At 42.9% G+C, this 20,151-nt stretch overlaps 1 protein-coding gene and 1 long non-coding RNA gene across 6 annotated transcripts; one reads left to right on the forward strand and one right to left on the reverse strand.

Annotated features, from left to right (window-relative positions):
* Positions 1–1,923: 1,923 nt before the first annotated feature.
* On the forward strand, positions 1,924–19,613 carry LOC114851819 (transmembrane channel-like protein 3). Its single transcript, XM_029143594.3, has 22 exons — positions 1,924–2,195; positions 2,829–2,975; positions 4,189–4,264; positions 5,324–5,405; positions 5,573–5,679; positions 6,095–6,193; positions 6,325–6,467; positions 6,727–6,874; positions 6,963–7,006; positions 7,159–7,306; positions 7,611–7,720; positions 7,896–7,974; positions 8,071–8,328; positions 8,676–8,804; positions 8,953–9,020; positions 9,336–9,464; positions 11,227–11,337; positions 11,543–11,668; positions 11,750–11,828; positions 12,252–12,294; positions 12,385–12,658; positions 17,753–19,613. The coding sequence occupies exons 1-22, from the start codon at positions 2,074–2,076 to the stop codon at positions 18,717–18,719; spliced, it is 3,489 nt and encodes a 1,162-aa protein (XP_028999427.1). The 5' UTR covers positions 1,924–2,073; the 3' UTR covers positions 18,720–19,613.
* Positions 12,830–20,067, reverse strand: LOC114851822 (uncharacterized). 5 transcript variants are annotated; one of them, XR_008694173.1, is made up of 4 exons: positions 19,933–20,067; positions 19,074–19,211; positions 18,805–18,882; positions 12,830–17,200 (listed from the first exon to the last, which is right to left on the reverse strand). It is a non-coding gene; the product is annotated as an uncharacterized LOC114851822 (long non-coding RNA). The 5 variants fall into 5 exon arrangements; XR_008694174.1 differs by lacking the exon at positions 19,933–20,067 and adding an exon at positions 19,840–19,932; XR_008694175.1 differs by lacking the exon at positions 19,933–20,067 and adding an exon at positions 19,711–19,838.
* Between the last annotated feature and the right edge of the window lie 84 nt (positions 20,068–20,151).

A 20,151-nucleotide genomic window follows, 5' to 3' on the forward strand; every position in this document is an offset into this window, starting at 1 on the left:
CTGTGCTTGGTCCAATATTGTTCGGTCTATACATGTATCCTCTAGGTGATATTATTAGGAAGCATTCTATAAGTTTTCATTGTTATGCAGATGACACTCATACAGTATCTTTCTTTGGAACCAAATGAATCAGATCAACTATTCAAAATTCGAAGTTGTTTAAAACACATGAAACTCTAGATGTCCCAAAACGTCCGTCAACTAAATTCAGCTAAAACTGAGGTACTTGTCATTGGGCTGAAAAATCACAAATCACAAATTTCTTCAAATGACAGAAACCATTGGTTCCTACAGTTGGGCTTAAAAATCACAGAGAGAAACTATTGAGTCATATAGCCACTTTCGATGACATAACATTAGCTTCAGATTCTACTGTAAAGAACCTTGGTGTCAACTTTGACCAGGATCTCTCTTTTACATCAGACATTAAACAAATCTCCAGAACCACCTACTTTAGAACTTACTTTAGTAATCTATTATCTATCTATTATTTAAAATTAAAACAAGATCTTTCTCTCCAGTAGTTGTGCTTCTCCCCTACTCTCTTTCGCTTCCCCACTCTGTCCTCACCTACAGGTATCATTGGAATCAGAGCTATGTGTCTGTGATGTCATACCAACCTGCCTGTGTCCAGTCCATGGTCCAACCATCCTGCCTTTGTCCAGTCCATGGTCCAACCATCCTGCCTTTGTCGAGTCCATGATCCATCCATTCTGCCTGTGTCCAGTCCAGTCTCTGGTCCAACAATCTTGCCTGTGTTCAGTCTCTGGTCTATCATCCTGCGTGTGTCCAGTCTCTGGTCCATCATCCTGCCTGTGTCCAGTCTCTGGTCCAACCATCTTGCCTGTGTCCAGTCTTTGGTCCATCATCCTGTCTGTGTCCAGTCTCTGGTCCAACCATCTTGCCTGTGTCCAGTCTTTGGTCCATCATCCTGCCTGTGTCCAGTCTCTGGTCCAACCATCCTGCCTGTGTCCAGTCCCTGTCCAAACATCCTGCCGGTGTCCAGTCCAGTCTCTGGTCCAACCATCCTGCCTGTGTCCAGTCTTTGGTCCATCATACTGCCTGTGTCCAGTCTCTGGTCCAACCATCCTGCCTGTGTCCAGTCTTTGGTCCATCATCCTGCCTGTGTCCAGTCTCTGGTCCAACCATCCTGCCTGTGTCTAGTCTCTGGTCCAACCATCCTGCCTGTGTCCAGACTTTGGTCCATCATACTGCCTGTGTCCAGTCTCTGGTCCAACCATCTTGCCTGTGTCCAGTCTTTGGTCCATCATCCTGTCTGTGTCCAGTCTCTGGTCCAACCATCCTGCCTGTGTCCAGTCTTTGGTCCATCATCCTGCCTGTGTCCAGTCTCTGGTCCATCCATCCTGTGTCCAGTCTCTGGTCCATCATACTGCCTGTGTCCAGTCTCTGGTCCAACCATCCTGCCTGTGTCTAGTCTCTGGTCCAACCATCCTGCCTGTGTCCAGACTTTGGTCCATCATCCTGCCTGTGTCCAGTCTCTGGTCCAACCATCCTGTGTCCAGTGTCTGGTCCATCATACTGCCTGTGTCCAGTCTCTGGTCCAACCATCCTGCCTGTGTCTAGTCTCTGGTCCAACCATCCTGCCTGTGTCTAGTCTCTGGTCCAACCATCCTACCTGTGTCCAGTCTTTGGTCCATCATCCTGCCTGTGTCCAGTCTCTGGTCCAACCATCCTGTGTCCAGTCTCTGGTCCAACCATCCTGTGTCCAGTCTCTGGTCCAATGATCCTTCCTGTGTCCAATCCCTGGTCCAACCATCCTACCTGTGCTCTGTTGGGTTTTGTTGTGTAAGGTCTTACCTTCTAAAGTGCTTTGAGATAACATTGTTGTGATTTGGCGCTACATTGTAAAAAAAACATAAAATTGAATTATAATTAGATTGAAACTGACATGATGTTGGTTCTCTGTGTGGAATGCTCTGCTCTACTGTGTCCTGTATGTGACGTGTTCTGTGCTGCTCCTTTAAGCAGCCGCTGGTCTTTACTACTGTACAGTGAGTGGTGCCACAGCCAGGCTTCAGATCAGCACACGCCTCACGCTGAGCAGGGACCAGCATGAGCACAGTGTCTGAGCCCCTGGTCAGCGGAAGCAGCAGGTCTCTGTCTTCAGCCAAGAGACACAAGAGCATCAGGAAAAACTCTAGGAGGATTTTCTCAACCTACCATAACCAGCAGGGGTGAGTCCTTCATCTCTACTTCTGTTGAGGGGAACCCTGTCTCTGTACCCACGGCTGTTTCCCTGAGCTTTATGATCTGTAGGTTGTACAACGAGTCATTTACTAATCTAATATCAGGGTTTCTTGTGAGCTGCATGGCAGCTTACTGTGGGCTTTGTGATGCATGTTTATGTAGACTGGTCCAAATTGTTCTCATCTATTCATCCACAATATAAATCTGCCACTTTTGTTATGATTATATTTATAAGATAAAAATGCAGTTGAAAGTTGAAACATTTATTTAAGACTGTATTTATTGATTAAAAATCTAAATAAGTAATTTGACTAAACTGTAATTAACCATTTAGTGCTTTGGTGCTTATAAAGGAAACACTCAGAGTGGCTCAGAATTTTGCTTTGATGCCGAAGTTAATGGTTTTTATGAACGATTGACACGTTATATTTCCTCTGATCAATAAAATAAACCGCTTGTGATCCGACATGAAGCTGACCTGTAAAATAACATACAGTACTCATAAAAAAGTTTATTTGTAGCCGACTTAATTTTAATGCTCTGGAAAGAAAAGGTTTGCAAAATAAGTCCTAGCTTCCACATCTAAATATTGTCCTGCTGCTTTTGTCTTTATGTTGTAGCCCCTCAGATGATGAAGATAAAGAGGATGAGCGGGTGGACAGCAATGACCCAGAGGAAATGTTCCAGAACATTCAGTACCAAAAGGAGATCATCGCCAACATTCGGTCCAGACCATGGCCAATGAAACGGAAGCTGAAAGTCCTAAAGTAGCTCACACGTACACGTACACGTACACGTACACGTACACACGTACACACGCACACATGCACACACACACACACACACACACACACACACACACACACACACACACACACACACACACACACACACACACGCACACACACACATATGTACACACACACACGCACACACACACACACACACACACACACACACACACACACACACACACACACACACGTATTAAACGGTCTTCTGTGGTTCTGGGGTCCATGTGGTAGTAAAACCAACACTGAGGACCGTTTAGGGAGCAATAGGCCGTGTCATAATGTAACTAAACACGCTCAGAAATAAACCGCAGCCTTTACACTTGTGGAACACATGTTCCTTTTGTTTAGGTTAGGTGATTCTTAGGTTAGAATCTCAATAAGAAGTATTGTAAATGGATCTGATGTGAAATATTAGATGCTATTACAGCTGCAGCAATCACAGACAGCCTGAGATTAAAGCAGGTGTAAAATCGCAGACTTGCATCTCGTCGCTGATTGTGGTAATAAAACCTGTGCGGCAATAACAAACTGCCCATATAAAACCTGTTATCCACGGCACCTACTCAGCACATTGGAGAAGCTCTCCATCTAGTGCGGCCTCAGTCTGTGCTCTCGTCTTTAATTACACTTAAGCACCAAGAAACTGCAGTGTTGGGGGACATGTGGCCTCACTCTCATTTTAGACAGAGGTGATAATAACTAGGAACAAGCTAAGAATAAAGCTTTTTTGTCTGTTATCTACTTTTTGTTGTGAGACTATTTACATTATGATGAAGGTTAAACTAAGTAACACTTTAATTTAGCATAGGTGACTGGATAAGAATTGAAATGCAAAGGCAGCTGCAGGTGCAGTGGGTGGCTTTTAAATGCATAAATTTGTGAAATTATAAGCTGAAAAAAAGCAAAAGCTATTTTTTTTCTCTTTTTTGGTGAAGCAAATACTTGCAGCACTGTGTGACGCTGCCACTGAGTTATGAAGCATTTCCAAATCTTATGGGTTGAGACTGGCTCATTTTACTAATCATAAATCAATAAAACAAGGCAGCTATGACTGAACTCCTCACAACCTGTGTGTGTGTGTGTGTGTGTGTGTGTGTGTGTGTGTGTGTGTGTGTGTGTGTGTGTGTGTGTGTGTGTGTGTGTGTGTGTGCGTGTGTGTGTGTTTGTGCACATGTTTGTTTTCCAGGCAAGCCAGAGAGATTGTTCTAAGGTACGAGGGCCGACTGACCAGAACCAGAGGATACCAGACGGCAGGAGCTGACGTATGGAGCCTTTCACTTTGTGTAGTTGTATTTGGCAGCAGACAGTTTCCTGTTTTCACCATCACTAATATTAACTAAGGGTCATAAGTGTTTACCCAGGTTTCAGGGCCCACATAGCAGCAGAACAAACGTCTTTATTTATACAATTAAATCAGCAATACCTTAAACGTGTTGTTAAAGAAATGTTTAAAAGGCACCGCCTCACAGCTGGACCAGCACCTTAGGTTCTACCTGATCAGCCATGTTCTCCTTTGAACCTGTTTGGCTCTATCACATTTAGAATAATTTGACCTTTGATATACAGTACAGTACCTGCCCTTGCAGGTGCAAGTCCTGGTTCTGGCCAATCGTAGAGTATGTGTGTTGTAGGGTCCACAGCTGTGATTCTATCCATTGTCTGTGCTGAGTGGAGCTTCTTTGGCTATTCCACTGCACTGCAGTAAGTTGATCAGAGCCAGAAATATGAAAGAACTTTGTACTATTGTTTAAGAGCTGCTTCACACAGTTTATTTTTGACACACACACACAGACACTCACTGAGCTACACATGCAGAAAGGATGAGAGCCATGGCGCCATAGCAACCATGACTGAATTTATAGTCTCTTGTTATAGCAGAGCTTAATTAAAGCGTTCAGGCCCATTAGAATAAATAGACTTTCAGTGAGCAGCGTGATGATGAGGTATTAATTCTGTAGTTCTGCTTCCACTTCATTGAGAAGCACAATCTTTGCGTGACCTTATCTTGATTGACGATCATCATCTCAGTTCTGATTTAATCTTTTAACACATCAGCTTTGAAAAGCTCTGCAGCCTTATTGAACTGTGTGCATATCTGTACGTCACTGTCTATGCACCTTTTTTGCATGATTTAGTATTTTATTAGAGACAGGGCTGGTTTTGTAGGATGTGCATGGTGTAAAGTTTCTATAGCTCATTAATGATTATCTGTATAAGAAACTAGGTCTGATCAACCTTTGCTGTTGAGAAAGCTGGAATCCAACTTTGGAAGCTAAATGTTCCTGGTAACAGGGATTTTCACCTTGTGTCTCCTCCTGTAGCTGCTGATAAAACTTTCACGTCTGCTTTACAACATTGTGGTTTTATTCATTCCCTGGGAAGTGAGGATCAAGAAAATTGAAAGTGAGTCCTAGGTATTTAGCAAATAAACTACTGGTAATATGTTGCTCTCTGTTGAGTCAGCTGCACTCATATGTTCATGCTGCGCTACGTGGTGCGTTCATGTACAATAACAGGCAATGCACTGCTTCTAGCGTGAGTCGTACTCGTGTGTGTCCTTTTTTGATGAGGTCACTTCGGGTCGGGTGTGGCGTCCTACTTCATCTTCCTTCGCTGGTTATTTGGGATCAACATCGTCCTCACCATCATGACGGGAGCCTTCATCGTCCTACCAGAGGTCAGCTGAGTGTTTGTGTGTAGAACACTGCCTGATGCATTATTGCTAAAATTATTGCTAAAATGAGTTGAACACGTACTGTCTGTGTAGATGTAAAACATGGCAAATGAAAACGTCTTTGGGTTTAATCAAGTGCTGAGTGAGAAGGGCTCTGCTCGTAGCCTGGTGATTTCTCAGCTGCTTTATATGAAGCACAAATCAGGATTTACTATTTGTCACTGACACAGACAAAAGCAATTTCCTCACACATGACTTAGTATCACGTATCGTCCCCTTTGCTTGTCTGAACTGAGTCGTCTCCTCCCTCTGTTCAGTGACTTAAGACTTGCAGATGTAGTTTGGTGCTGTGACGTCTGTGGCTCAGAATGCAGTGTATTAGGACTAATGATGAGGAATCGGTTTGTTTGTGCATTAGCTGCTGGCTGGGGCTGCGTTTGGAACAACCAGGAGCAAAACCATCCCCAGGGAGCATCTGGCTTCAGCCCAGGACCTGGACACCATCTGGTCTCTCGGGGCAAGCTTCTCTTTCCTTTACTGTTCTGTCGATAGCACATTACTCACTCAACACTCAACACAAAGACCCTTAGCACCGCTTTATTGCCTTTTTATTACCGTCCTGTGGAAACTTGTCCTTGTCCTCCTCAGGGTTACTTGCAGTACTCTGTTCTATTCTACGGCTACTACGGCAGCGTGAGAAAAATTGGCAGCGCTGGCTACCGGTTACCTCTGGCCTACTTCTTAGTTGGAATGGCAGTGTTTGCCTACAGTTTCATCATTCTGCTGAGGAAGTAATCACAATCTAATCCGTTTAATGTCCTGTCAGTTATGATTTAATCAGAATCTTTAAAAAAGCTTGATGTAAAAACAGAAACAGTTTAAGGGGATTCACTTTGTGGGGGGACAACATGACGAAATGCTACTACTTTAGATGAAAGTTGTGTTTGTCTCCAGGAACGGGCCACGATGTCTCACATTAGTTTCTTAACCCACTCAACACGTTGCTCTGATCATATTTAATTTGGTGTTGTCTAATTACTCATCTTCCAGAATGGCCAAGAACTCTCGTCTGAGCCTGGCCAGCACCTCCGATGAGAACTTCACATTCTGCTGGAGGGTGTTCTGTGCCTGGGATTATCTGATAGGGAACCCTGAAGCTGCAGAGAGCAAAGGAGCAGCTATCGTCAACAACATCAGGGTCATTCAAACTCTGCCTCACCACCGCGTACTGTACATGCCGTTTCTCTTTCATGACTGGCTGATGCACCAAATGTATTTCTGCACAGGAAGCCATTGTTGAGGAACAGGAAAAGAAGAAGGACACTAGTTTGTGGGTGGACTTTGTTCTTTTATTGCATGCTGAGTTCTGCAACAGTGGCTTTATCAATGACATGTCTGGAATCACAGGAAATATTAAAGTAGCTGCACACCAGACATAAAGACACTGCATGTTTAATAGGACCAGTGCTTGTGCGTCTTCAGGGCTGTGTTGATCAGTCTTCGCATCATCGCCAACATCCTGGTGCTGCTGTCTCTGGCCGGCAGCATCTACATCATCTATTTTGTTGTGGACCGTTCTCAGAAACTGGAGCAGGAAAAGCCAGAGCTATCGCTGTGGGAGAAAAATGAGGTAACAGAGCAAACATCACTCTCATCATCGTTAGTTTAAAGAGATTATCCAGGTAATTGATGAAAGCCGAGTATGAGACCAAGTCAGACAGAAACACGTTATAATTTGATTCAGTCCAGAGATGCTGCTGTTTTCTCAACAACTGGCTCAGTGTTCTGCACCAAAATATTCTCACTTCCTGATAAACATCTAGTTTAATCAAAGGTTTTATTTGATTGGTGCGACTTTTTATTATCGGCCAGGAGACTCTGCAGAGTCCAACCCCCTCGCCTTCTCTCCTGTCTCTTGTGTTTGCCTTCACTAGGTCAGTGTGGTGGTTTCTCTCATCACCATGATTGCTCCGTCTGCCTTTGAGCTGGTGGCTCAGCTGGAGCAGTACCACCCGCGGACCTCGCTGCGGTTCCAGTTGGCCAGGTGATCTGTCATGGCTGCTACAGAAATGTGTAAAGGTCTGAGATGAAGCGTTCAGCTCGTTCTACCAGATGAGTTCAATGTCTAAGAATGTTCCCCTGATGTTCTCTTGAAACGACTGTACATTTCTGCTTCTTTGTGTACAATAACTGCATGTAACATGTCTGTTCATTTGCAGAGTGCTTGTCTTATACCTGGGAAATCTCTACAGCCTCATAATTGCTCTCCTGGATAAGGTCAACAGCATGAGCTCTGCAGTAAGTCCAGTGTACTTCATCTGACCCCAGTCCAGGCTAATCACTGGTGGACAGGTTTAGGTACATGGTGACAGGCCGACCGTCTTTGTCCTCTAGGTCCCAGTAAACCCTGGTAACTGGTCTGAGTCCAGCTCTTTTCTGGCCACCATCTCCCAGCCTGAGCCCGACAGCCTGTCCACCCTGGTGTCTGATATTTCTTTCCCTGAGCATCACAACAGCACTACGGCGACTGTCGCAGCAGTGACACACCTGAGCAACAGCAGCAGACCCAGCTCAGGGTTCAATCAGACGTCTCTGTTTGAGAAAACCACTCGTTCTCAGCAAGACCAGTGCTGGGAGACCTACGTTGGGCAGGTACAGTAGACACATGCCAATCTCTACTGCAACTACACCTTCTACCCCAGGCCTGAGGCCACAGCTACTGAAAGACTGTCACGGATCAGCACGGCGACAGACCACATGCACAGCGCAGACAAGACTTGGAGTTTAGAAGGTTTAATAAGATCGTCGTCAAGCAGGCAATGATCAGGATTACTGATTAGGAACAGCTGTTGGCTCATGTGACTGGGAAGTCAAACAGGAACGAAACAGGGCAGGCAGAAGAAAACTGGAAGTGGTACAAAATAACAGGAAATGGCAGGTCCAGGTTATGACAGAGACATGGTGTGGGTTGTCATGCCATGTTCATGGTTCTCCTGCAGGAGATGCTGAAGCTGTCCATCATTGACATGATCTTTACGGTGGCCAGCATCCTGCTCATTGACTTCATCAGAGGTTTGGTGGTTCGTTACCTGAGTGACTGTTGCTGCTGGGATTTAGAGAGCAAGTTTGTGAGTTACTTTTCATCTGTCTTGACTTTAAGTTCTAGTCTGTGTACCCTCAAAGCTAAATCTGTTTATTAATTAAGTATTCTGGAATAACATCCTGTTTCTCCATCACTGAATTTCTTGTCATGACTTTTATTCTGTCTTCTCTCAGCCTGAGTACGGAGAGTTTAAGATAGCAGAGAATGTCTTGCATCTGATTTACAACCAAGGAATGATCTGGTAGGTTTGAATTAATGAGCTGATATTTTGAGGAACTCTTCATTCCACTGTGTTGGCGGCGCCTTGTCAGTGTGTGTGGATTAGAGGATCTCATTGAGGGTTTATAGCCTGGCTGGTGCTGACCTCCTCAACCTCCTTAAAGGACCATTGTCCTCCATTATCTCTCCATTACACCCTCAATCGTATTTCCTCAGCTCATTTTAGACATGTCACCTTTTACAAATCAGTGTAATGAAGTGAAATGATGAGCCAGAGGATGTAATGTCTTTTCACAGCATGTGACCCCACTCACTTGCTTCTCATTCTGACCTCCAGGATGGGAGCGTTTTTCTCTCCTTGTCTTCCAGCTTTCAATGTGCTGAAGCTGATTGGCCTCATGTACCTGAGGAGCTGGGCCGTCCTGACCTGTAACGTTCCTCATCAGCAGGTGTTCCGGGCCTCCAGGTACGACACACACCGCATTGAAAGAAGTGGATAAGAAGTACAGTATACCATATAGGACAATGCATGTATTATCTATGTACAGTATTAATCAACTCCTGTCCAGGTTTACTGAGCACAATCATGTACAACAGTACCCTTGTTTCCTCCTTTGTTTGTTGTTTTTGTAGCTCTATTCTGAATGTTATCTCATATTTAGACACAAATCCTCAAATTTTCATTTTAAATATCTGTAGTTACAAAACCTGTGACTGTGTTGGATGCTGTTCTATGTCTGCCTGAACGTGGTGGCTATATATATATCCATTACTTTAATTTGTGTTAGATTTCGAGCAGCCGGTTTTCCTTTAGAAGCTTTTCAAAGCTGCTGCTGCCTAAACCTCCTCATGTTGTCAACTTAAACCCATGTTTTCACTCACTGACACTTTGGGATCACTGTTAAATGAAGCCTGGTTAGATTGTGGTAATGGATTTCAAATCTGTTACGGTGGGACATTGAGGCCCTCAGTGCTCAGACCCATGATTATTTATTGGTGGTTTTCCTCCTTATCAGTCAAGGCCAGACACCGTGGAATAGACTCGTTAACGCGGGGCAGACGGATTCGGACCCAATGGTGATAATGAAGGAGGCTTTTTTGTGCTCACTGCCTAATTGTGTAATTGTGCTGACACCTGGATGTGACACTCACTATGCTGTTGGTGATAGCATGGGGATTGTTTCAGCATTAGTGAATCATCTACACTGAAAAAATAGATCTTAGATGATCTAAATGTAATAATTTAATCTGTATTATTAAACACAAATACTTAATTTAGCACATCTACTTAAAAATATTAAAATGTGAGTTTGTTCAAAACACACACACACACACACACACACACACACACACACACACACACACACACACACACACACACACACACACACAAGAAATCATCTTGTTGATTTTATTTCATTAAACTGATAAAAATAACAAAGATCTACTTAAAAATGAAGGGAACTAATATGTGGTTGGCGTGTGGGGTGCAACCAGCTGCTGAAACCAAGCAAATCAGTTAAGCAAACAATCGGTGCAAAATAACTAAGCAGGGATGTACCTTAGGCTGACACATTCATAACTAAACAACTGCTGTACTGTGGTTTACCTTTGAAGTTAATATTAATACCAATAAAAGTGTTGAGGTATGTGCACAGACTCATACAAACATATACATATATTATATACATACACATATGCATTGTTATACAGTACATAATCTCATACTACTTAATAACTTAACTTTACTTAATTTTTCTAGGAAATCCTAGTCAATTCTCTAGTAGCTTCAACTGCGCCCCCTCTGATTTTGCTTGGGAAACCCTGATAATCATCGTGTAAGGGATTGGAGTAGGAGGCGCCATGTGGTGTATTTTGTCACGCCTCCAAAAATGAGACTGGGGTAGCAGTATTCTGCTACTACTATTTGTTTTGTTTCTTAATGATGATATTTACTGCTTGATGTAATTTGCAGAGAATTCAGGGTCAGGAGCAATGAAGGTACTCTGACTATAATATACCAATGATAAAAAGTGTCCTGACTTTTCGGTGGTGAGAGCTGCTCTGTGCAAATATTTAGTCAGTGACGACACAACAGCATCTGTTCCGATCAGCTTGATGGGCCTGTTTAACAGATCTAATGAACACACTTGAATCATATTCTCATAAAACTAGTCGATGAGGTTCCTACAGATTCTTTGTCTAATTATTTTGTGTATATTTTCCAGATCAAATAATTTCTACCTGGCCATGCTGCTGTTCATGCTGTTCCTGTGTATGCTGCCCACCATCTTTGCTATAGTGAGATACAGACCATCACAGCATTGTGGCCCATTCAGGTAAACACAGTTTTGTGCAGCCCGTTTAATTTTTTGACTGGCGTCAGATACACGGATGGACGCAGTTTTGTATTTTCTACAGTAAGACTGACAGAGGTGATGTCGGTCCTGAGTAGTGGCAGTTTTATGCATCAGTGTTCAGCTGTTCGTTTGCATCCCACCAAGCTTCCTCCCTAAATATTATGAAGTGTTACGTGTGTTGCAGTGGTCAGGAGAAGATTTATGACATCATCTCCGACACGGTGGCCAGTGACTTTCCCCTGTGGTTCAGTAAAGTGATGAGTTACATCACCAGCCCTGTGGTGGTTCTGCCAGCGCTGCTGCTGCTGTTGTAAGAGCAAATACTGTACACACAAACGCACAAGTCTGTGGTTCAGCCTGCTCAGCTGACCCTGACTCTACTGTGTTTCAGCATGCTGATCTACTACCTCCAGGCCATTGCAAGGTCCCTAAAATTTACCAACACCCAACTGAGGATGCAGCTGCAGACTGTAAGTGTCTGAGTGGAGACCAGTATTGTTTGTCAAGTGTAGTTTGTGTGACTAAAGCTGCGCATCTCACTGATCAAAGTAACAGTTACAGTATGATGTCTAGGATGATAAGAATAAAAATGTCATAATGTTGTGTAGAACTGCACGGACATGAACAGATGTGACCATTTACAGACATTTGTGGGCATAGAACACTAGAGGCAGGAGACAGGAAGTAAATAACTGTCTAAAGCTTAACCGTCTAATGGACATTTGGTGTTAATAAAATTAAAAAATATAAGCCACAATACTTTAAAATAAAAAAATCTCAGAATCAATTAACTGACACTTTAGCATTATTCTATAGTTATATACATCCCATAGAATGACACAGGAGAACAGTGTTGACAGTGACTGTGGACTGTCGCTTTTTGCTTATCACAGGAGCGGACTGAGGACAAGAAGAAGGTTGTCCAGTTGGCTGCAGGTATTCTTTTCAGCTGTGCATTATGTGACTGTTGATCCTGACATCTTTGTGATGACGCTGGGGCAAATCTAATTCCCCGCCTTCCCCTAGCGAGATTGCAAGGTCCAGAGGCTGCAGCCGACCCAAAGCCAGATCTGCAGGAGAGCGACATCACTAGCCAGGAAGCCTCCATCCACACCCCGTCTCCGCGGCAGAATGGAAGCGCCACAACATTTCAGTCTCCTGTTTCTCACGGAACCAGCATCCGGACCATAACCCAATCAGTATCTAGGGCCGAGCTAAGCAGAGGCAGCGTGACTGGATCTTTCAGATGCCCTGCAGTTACCGTCCTGCCCAAACACAGGCTAGAGCACATCCCCAACAGGTTGCTTTAACACGCACGCACACAAGTCCACGCACACACACACACGCGCGCACGCGCACACACACACACACACACACACACACACACACACACACACACACACACACACACACACACACACACACACACACACACACACACACACACACACACACACACACACACACACAGTGCAATTAAATTCATTTTATTTATATAGCGCCAAATCACAAGAAAGTTATCTCAAGGCACTTTACAAAGTAAGGTTTAAGACCTTACACAACTAAACCCAACAAATCCCACATACAGTACAGCAAGCATTTAATTTGACAGCAACAGTGGAGAGGAAAAACTCCCTCTCTAACGAGGAAGAAACCTCCAGCAGAACCAGGCTGGATGTGGGCGGCCATCTGCCTCGACCGGTTGGGGTGAGAGGATAGAGAGAGAGAAAAGCACAGCAACAACAACAAGCAACAACAGAGCACAGGCAGGATGGTTGGACCAGGGACTGGATACAGGCAGGATGGTTGGATCCACAGCTGCCCATCACAGACACCAAACTTTGAGTCCAATGATACCTGTAGGTGAGGACAGAGTAGAGGAGAGAGAAAGAGAGAGAGAGAGAGAGAGAGAGAAAGGGAGAGAGAGAGAGAGAGAGAGAGAAGCACAACTACTGGAGAGAAAGAGACGAGGTTAGGTGAACATAGAACAACGATGGGAGGTTATTGGACAGAAGAGGTAGAAGGAAACAGAGGAGCTCAGTGTATAAATTAAGTCCCCCAGCAGTCTATGTCTATTGCAGCTTAACTAAGCGATGGTTCCTGTGACTAACAATAATTGCCAGTGACCTGAACTATCTCTAACTATAAGCTTTATCAAAAAGGAAGATTTTAAGCCTAATCTTAAAGGTGGAGAGTGTGTCAGCTTCTCCAACCTGAAGAGGGAGCTGGTTCCAGAGGAGAGGAGCTTGGTAGCAAAAGCTCTGCCCCCCGTTCTACATTTAAACACTCTAGGAACCGCAAGTAGCCCAGCGCTCTGAGAACGAAGTGTTCTGCTGGGAGCATAAGGAACTATAAGGTCTTTAAGATAAGAAGGAGCTTTATCATTGAGTACTTTGTAGGTGAGTAGGAGAATTTTAAATTCTATCCTACATTTTACAGGCAGCCAGTGCAGAGAAGCTAATGTAGGAGAAATGTGATCTCTCTTTGTAAGTCCTGTCAAGACTCTGGCAGCAGCATTTTGAATAAGCTGTGGCCTTTTTAAGGAGCTGTTAGGACATCCTATGAGTAAGCAGTTACAGTAGTCCAGTCTAGAGGTAACAAATGCACGAATCAGTTTTTCTGCATCGCTCTGAGAGAGGATGCTTCTGATTTTAGCTATATTTCTAAGATGGAAGTAGGCGGTTCTGGAGATTTGTTTAATGTATGATGTAAAAGAGAGATCCTGGTCAAAAATTTTATGCCATCCAGGGTGGCTATCTGACTCAATAGTGTCTCTCTCAGATTTTTAGGCCCAACAATAAGAATTTCTGTTTTATCTGAGTTAGTTGAAGGAAGTTTTGGGACATCCAGGATTTGATGTATTTTAAACAACCCTGAATTTTGACTAGTTGATCTGTTTCATTTGGTTCCAAGGACATATATAGCTGAGTATCATCTGCGTAACAATGAAAATTAGTAGAATGCTTCCTAATAATCTCACCTAGAGGAGACATGTATAGGCTAAACAGAATTGGACCCAGCACAGAACCCTGTGGTACTCCATAGGTAATCCTTGTGCATGTGGAGAATTCCTCATTAACATGAACAACCTGGAATCTGTTCAACAAATAGAAGTTAAACCATCCCAATGCTGTTCCTTTAATCCCAATTCTACATGTATGTTCTAGTGTGTGTAATAGAATTTTATGATCAATTGTATCAAATGCAGCACTAAGATCTAACAGGACAAGGACAGAAACTAGACCATTGTCCGAAGCTAATAGAAGATCATTAGTGACTCTAACCGAGCTGTTTCTGTGCTGTGATGTTTTTTTTTAAATCCTGACTGAAAATCTTCGTACAGGTTATTCCCACTCAGGTGATCAGATAATTGTTTAGCCACGATTTTTTCAAGAATCTTGGAAATAAAGGGTAAATTTGAAATGGGCCTATAGTCGGCTAGTTCACCAGGGTCCAGGGTTTGTTTTTTCAATAGAGGTTTGACCACAGCCACCTTAAAAGCCTGTGGTACATAGCCTAAATGTAAAGATTGGTTGATTTGATTTAATATGGACGAGCTGATTAAAGGTAGAATTTATGAGTAATCTGGTTGGGATTGGATCTAAAAGACAAGTGGACGACTTGGAAGAGTTGATTATTGAGGTTAACTCCATATGAGTTATGGGGAAGAAGCTGTCTAGGTAAGACAGAGGATTTGGTATATTTAAAGTTGATGGATCTAGACAGTGCTTTCTGTCGTTTGGAAGAAGTCGCTGCTGAATGTTTTTTCTAATGATGATAATTTTATTAGTAAAGTAGTTCATAAAGTCATTGCTGCTGAGATTTAAGGGCATAGTAGACTCAACACAGCTATGACTCTTTGTCAGCCTGGCTACAGTGCTGAAAAGAAACCTGGGGTTGTTTTTGTTTTCCTCAATTAGGGAGGAATAATATGTTTTTCTAGCAGCACAAAGTGCTTTTTTATATTTTATTAGACTGTCCTTCCATGCAATGCAGTTTACATTTATTTTGTTGGAACGCCACTGTCTTTCTAGTTGTCTAGTCCTGTGCTTTAGGCTGTGGATCTCTGAGTTATACCACGGAGTTAACCTCCTCTGATTCACTGCCTTTTTCTTCAGAGGAGCCACTGTGTCTAACATTGTACGTAGAGAGGCTGCAGCATCATCTACAAGACAGTCAACCTGTTCATAAGGATTAAGGTGACTGTTCTCTGTGTATCTACAAGACATTGAGGCAAAAGATGATGGAATCATCTGCTTGAATCTGGCAACAGCGTTGTCAGATAAACATCTGCTATAGTAACATTTCTTTCCAGCTATTGTAAGGTCAATTATGCTAAATTCAAAAGTTAATAAGAAATGGTCAGATAACAGAGGGTTTTGGGGAAGAACTATTAAATTATCAATTTCAACCCCATATGTCAGGACAAGATCAAGGGTATGATTAAAACGATGAGTGGGTTCATTTACCTGCTGAGTAAACCAATGGTGTCTATTAAGGAGTTAAAAGCAGTGCTGAGACAGTTGCTGTCAACATCTACATGAATGTTAAAGTCTCCCACTACAATGACTTTATCTGTGCTAAGGGTGCTGGGTGAGAAAGGCTCAGAGTGAGGCTCTCAAATGAGTTAGAACTACTGTATGTTTAGGTTTAAGAGTCATTAATAAATCTGATTTATAAATTGCTGCTACACCTCCACCTCTACCTGTACTTTTTGGAACATGATAGTTAATGTGGCTCATTGGAGTCGACTCATTTAAAGTAACATATTCATCCTGCTGCAGCCAGGTGTCAGTGAGACAGAACAGATCCATGTGATGGTCACTTATGAAGTCATTTATTAATAATGATTTAGATGAGAGAGATCTGATATTTAATAAACCACACTTTATTAACTTACTGTTACTTTGTTCTGTAAGCGGAACTGTTTTGATGTTTATTCAATTCTGGTAAGTCACTCCTCTTTGATTTGTGTGTGACTTGTATAGTTTAGGTGGTCGAGAAGCAGACACAGTCTCTATGCGATAACTAAGACTAAGAGTGGGTGGCGGCTGTAGAGAACATGCAGAGATTTTTATTTTCCGTTTCTCCCCTTTTTTTATAATAAATCACACCAAAAACAACTCTCTCATCTGCCTCTTTATGGGAAATTTCCACCACATAGACTGGCCACTCCTGGAAAGGTTCTCCACAGCTCTATGTTTTTTCCATTTGTTGATAATGGCTCTCAGTGTGGTACGCTGCAGTCCCAAAGCTTTAGAAATGGCTTTATAACATTTTCCAGATTGATAAATCTCATCTCATTTGTTTTTGAATGTCTTTGGATCTCAGCATGATGTCTAGCTTTTGAGGATCTTTTGGTCTACTTCACTTTGTCAGGCATGTCCTATTTAAGTGATTTATTGATTGCAAGCAGGTATGGCAGCAATCAGGTCTGGGTGCCCTGGTGGAAATTTCCCTTTTGTCCCCTTCTCTGACCATGTGGAATGTCTCCTTGGTCCAATCAAATGGTTTGTACCGCTTCATCCCTGTTGCTGTGTGTGAATGTTTGCATTCTCACACCTGCATCATCGGCGTCTTGTTGTCGGAGAGGAAGGAACACTACTGTAAGCTTCAAAGACAAAATGCACTCGGTTTTACGACCTTGGGTCTGGTGAGGAATCAGATGGGCGAGCCAGGGTCCAGGGTGTAAAAGACAGAGACGACTTATAAACCATTAATCAGTCAAACAGAACATTAGATGTCTAAACTTGATGTATGACAAGATAGAAGAGATTAGTCGTTTGTGTAAGAATGTAAACACAGAACACATGATGACTGTGAACAAGAAAAAAAAAAAAAGCTGAACAAGAAAAGCACAAAGACACATTTTTCCCATTACAGTGCAGCTAGAGAAATTGAGCTCAGGTGCAACGAACTAGTTATATGCACGCACATGCAAGTTATATTTTAACAAGGGTGCAAACACTTATTTTTAACCTCAATAAAAGAAATCTGCATGATGTGTTTAATTGATATATTTGACTAATAATTAAATTTGTTTGATGATCAGACACATTAAAGTGTGACAATCAAAAAATCTGAAAATCAGTAAGGGGACAAAGACTTTTTCACAACCACTGTATATTACATCTGTACTGCTGTTTTTAGATCCTCAAACGCGTTTTCTGCTACTTCTGTTTTTATTCAGACACATACTCTTGGAAACACCAGTTGTTGACCAATTTGCATTTTTGTTTTTGCATGAAAATTTTGTTCAACCTTTTTTAGACAATCATGTTTTGATTGATGATTTAGTCAAAACTAGAAAATGATGTGATTTAATACCAATAGCAAAATGCTGCCAATATAACCCCATGAACTGATTCTTGTGTGTTGTACTTCCTCACAACAGGCCGCCACCGTTTCTCGGTGGCCCTAGTGGAACCTGCAGGTCCAAGTCCTACCACCACATACGGCACAATGCTCCGGGTCACTCTCCTGACAACATCCACTCTGACCCCCTGTATAGAAGGACCGCTCGCTCAGCTCGGCCCATCGAACACGCTGGGATCATCCCTGCGCAGAGTTGTGGAGGACGGCGCAGTCACGCCACACGCTACATCATCATCAACGAGCATGAGCCCAGGAAGAAACTGCTGCGCTCAGCCACTCGGATCCCACGACATTACCTCATGGAGGAGCCAGCAGAAATTCTGGAGCTGTACCCACGCAACATGAAACGCTACACACACCGCACCGCTCATCACCAGTCGCACCATTCTCACCGGGCTTATCTGTCACAGCAGTATCTGAGTGAAGACGAAGAGGATGAACAAGGTGGCAAAGGTAGGGGAAGAATGACATCAACAAAAGCTCATCGGCCTCATTCCCTCTCTGACCTCCACCAGTCAGCACACTTCTACATTGGTGACCAAGAGGAAAGCCATGCGCTAAGGGCTCAAAACGTTGGAGAGGAAGATGGTGAAGGGGAAATGGACTCAGAAGATCTAGAGTTAGCCTCCCGGTCAAAGAGCAGTGTGAAAGGAACAGAGCCTGTTGTGGTGCGAATAAGACATCACGTCCATTCCCCAGGAAGAGACGGTCAATCCCCTGCCAGGATCAGGCACATGGAGTCTTATGTGAAGACCAAGACAAGAACAAAACTGGAGACCCCTCTGACTGAGTCAGACTCTGCCTCCCTGGCCTCCAGTAGTGACCAGCAGAACAGCAGCACAGACCAATATATTCAAGTCATCCATAACAAAGAACGCTACTTCAAGTCTGATGCCAGTCAAGAAAACATGGCCAAGAGAAAGTCCAAAGCCAGCTTTGATCGAAACGTTACCGAGTCAAATGACCTGGTCTGCTCCAACGTATGAGGTCCCAGCTGAGATTATCTAAATATCCCACTGCACTGAAGGCACAGATGTAAAGTAACAATATATAGTAACAAGGTGTCATTACCTGCTTATCCTTGTGAGGAGCCAGGGTCCACCCTCCCTCATGCAGGCAGACAACCATGACTGTGGAAGGATGCTTGTCCTGTATTATAAAGGAACAACTGTAAGAAGAACTTCACTTAATTTACCAGTCAGTCAGATTTTGTATTATCGTGTCATGTAGTGGTCATCTGTGTTCAGTAGTATAGCAACTGTTCCAATAACCTTTGTGTACAGTACATAAGCTCAATAACATTAGTCAAGGAAACAAGCACAAAAGTAAAACTAATTTACCAGCCATGTCGTCTATGACAGAGTCCTTGTTCCATCCGTTTTAGAGCTACTGCCAGACGTGACTGATGCAAAGATGTGACTTGCTTCACTGTGCCCTTTACAGGCAAAACAACGGCCGACCTTTACGAAGCACTATGACTGACAGGAATCAAAGACTCAGTAATGTTACGAAAGTACTAGTAGAAGTACCACATCAAATGACTTGATATGACATCATGAGGTAAAGGTGGTCTACTGCCAAATGTTACAATTACACAATGATACTTGGCACATAACATGATATTTTATGATGCTCACATACAGAATAAATGAAGTGTGTTTAATATTAGTTCTCTGATTATTTTATCTACAGGCAAATCAAAGCAAAATTAGAAAACAGAATATCGTATTAGAAAATACAAAACAGTCACGCAAATAAAAAACAAAGCATTGATTTACATTATGGATCTGTCAAATATTTGCGACAGTCTGGACTGAAGCGTCAAAATAATCTGTGTAACAGTCTGCTGGAAATAAAATAAACCTTTCACCAATCACAAATTTCTTCTGTTCTCAATCAACCTTCATAAAGTTAATAATTACAAAAGTGATAAAATTAAAATAATAAAAGTCAGTATACGGAAATGTAAAACATTACGTTGTTGGTGTAACATTTAAGATCAGATTTTAGCACTCGTTCGCCTTAAAGTGATCGTCTCACGAGATCATCATTGGGGGACGGTGTGACGTCACAGAAAGTCTGGGTCAGTTCGGACAGAAAACTAACCAGCGGGATAATGCCAAACTCTAGTGATCGAATTTGCGAAGAACTTGTAACAGGCCTATTGACTATGGATTTCCGGGTTTAGCTTCTTCTTACCTTCCGGTTTAGGTGCATGGGCAAACGAGTTAACCATATCTGCCTCCAAAATAAAGCATACAGCGCACGTCTGTCTATCTAGCGTTTTGCTTTAAATCGACAGTGATGGCTGAAATTACTTCAGTTACAAAATGCTATTGAAAATAGAGGGCACTTAGCTCAACGTGGCTGCTGTTCAATTCCGACCTTTCTTTTGAAAGGCATTGCCGGAAATGTCAT

This window comes from Betta splendens, chromosome 3, assembly GCF_900634795.4.
Source record: "Betta splendens chromosome 3, fBetSpl5.4, whole genome shotgun sequence".
NCBI lineage: Eukaryota > Metazoa > Chordata > Actinopteri > Anabantiformes > Osphronemidae > Betta > Betta splendens.

What these genes read in the sequence shown, in the direction of transcription:
- LOC114851819 (XM_029143594.3), top strand. Translation starts at nt 2,074, where the DNA reads ATGAGCACAGTGTCTGAGCCCCTGGTCAGCGGAAGCAGCAGGTCTCTG. An exon ending in GAGGATCAAGAAAATTGAAA is followed by an intron (nt 5,406 to 5,572) that starts GTGAGTCCTAGG and finishes TTTTTTGATGAG; the next exon opens with GTCACTTCGGGTCGGGTGTG. An exon ending in TTCATCATTCTGCTGAGGAA is followed by an intron (nt 6,468 to 6,726) that starts GTAATCACAATC and finishes CTCATCTTCCAG; the next exon opens with AATGGCCAAGAACTCTCGTC.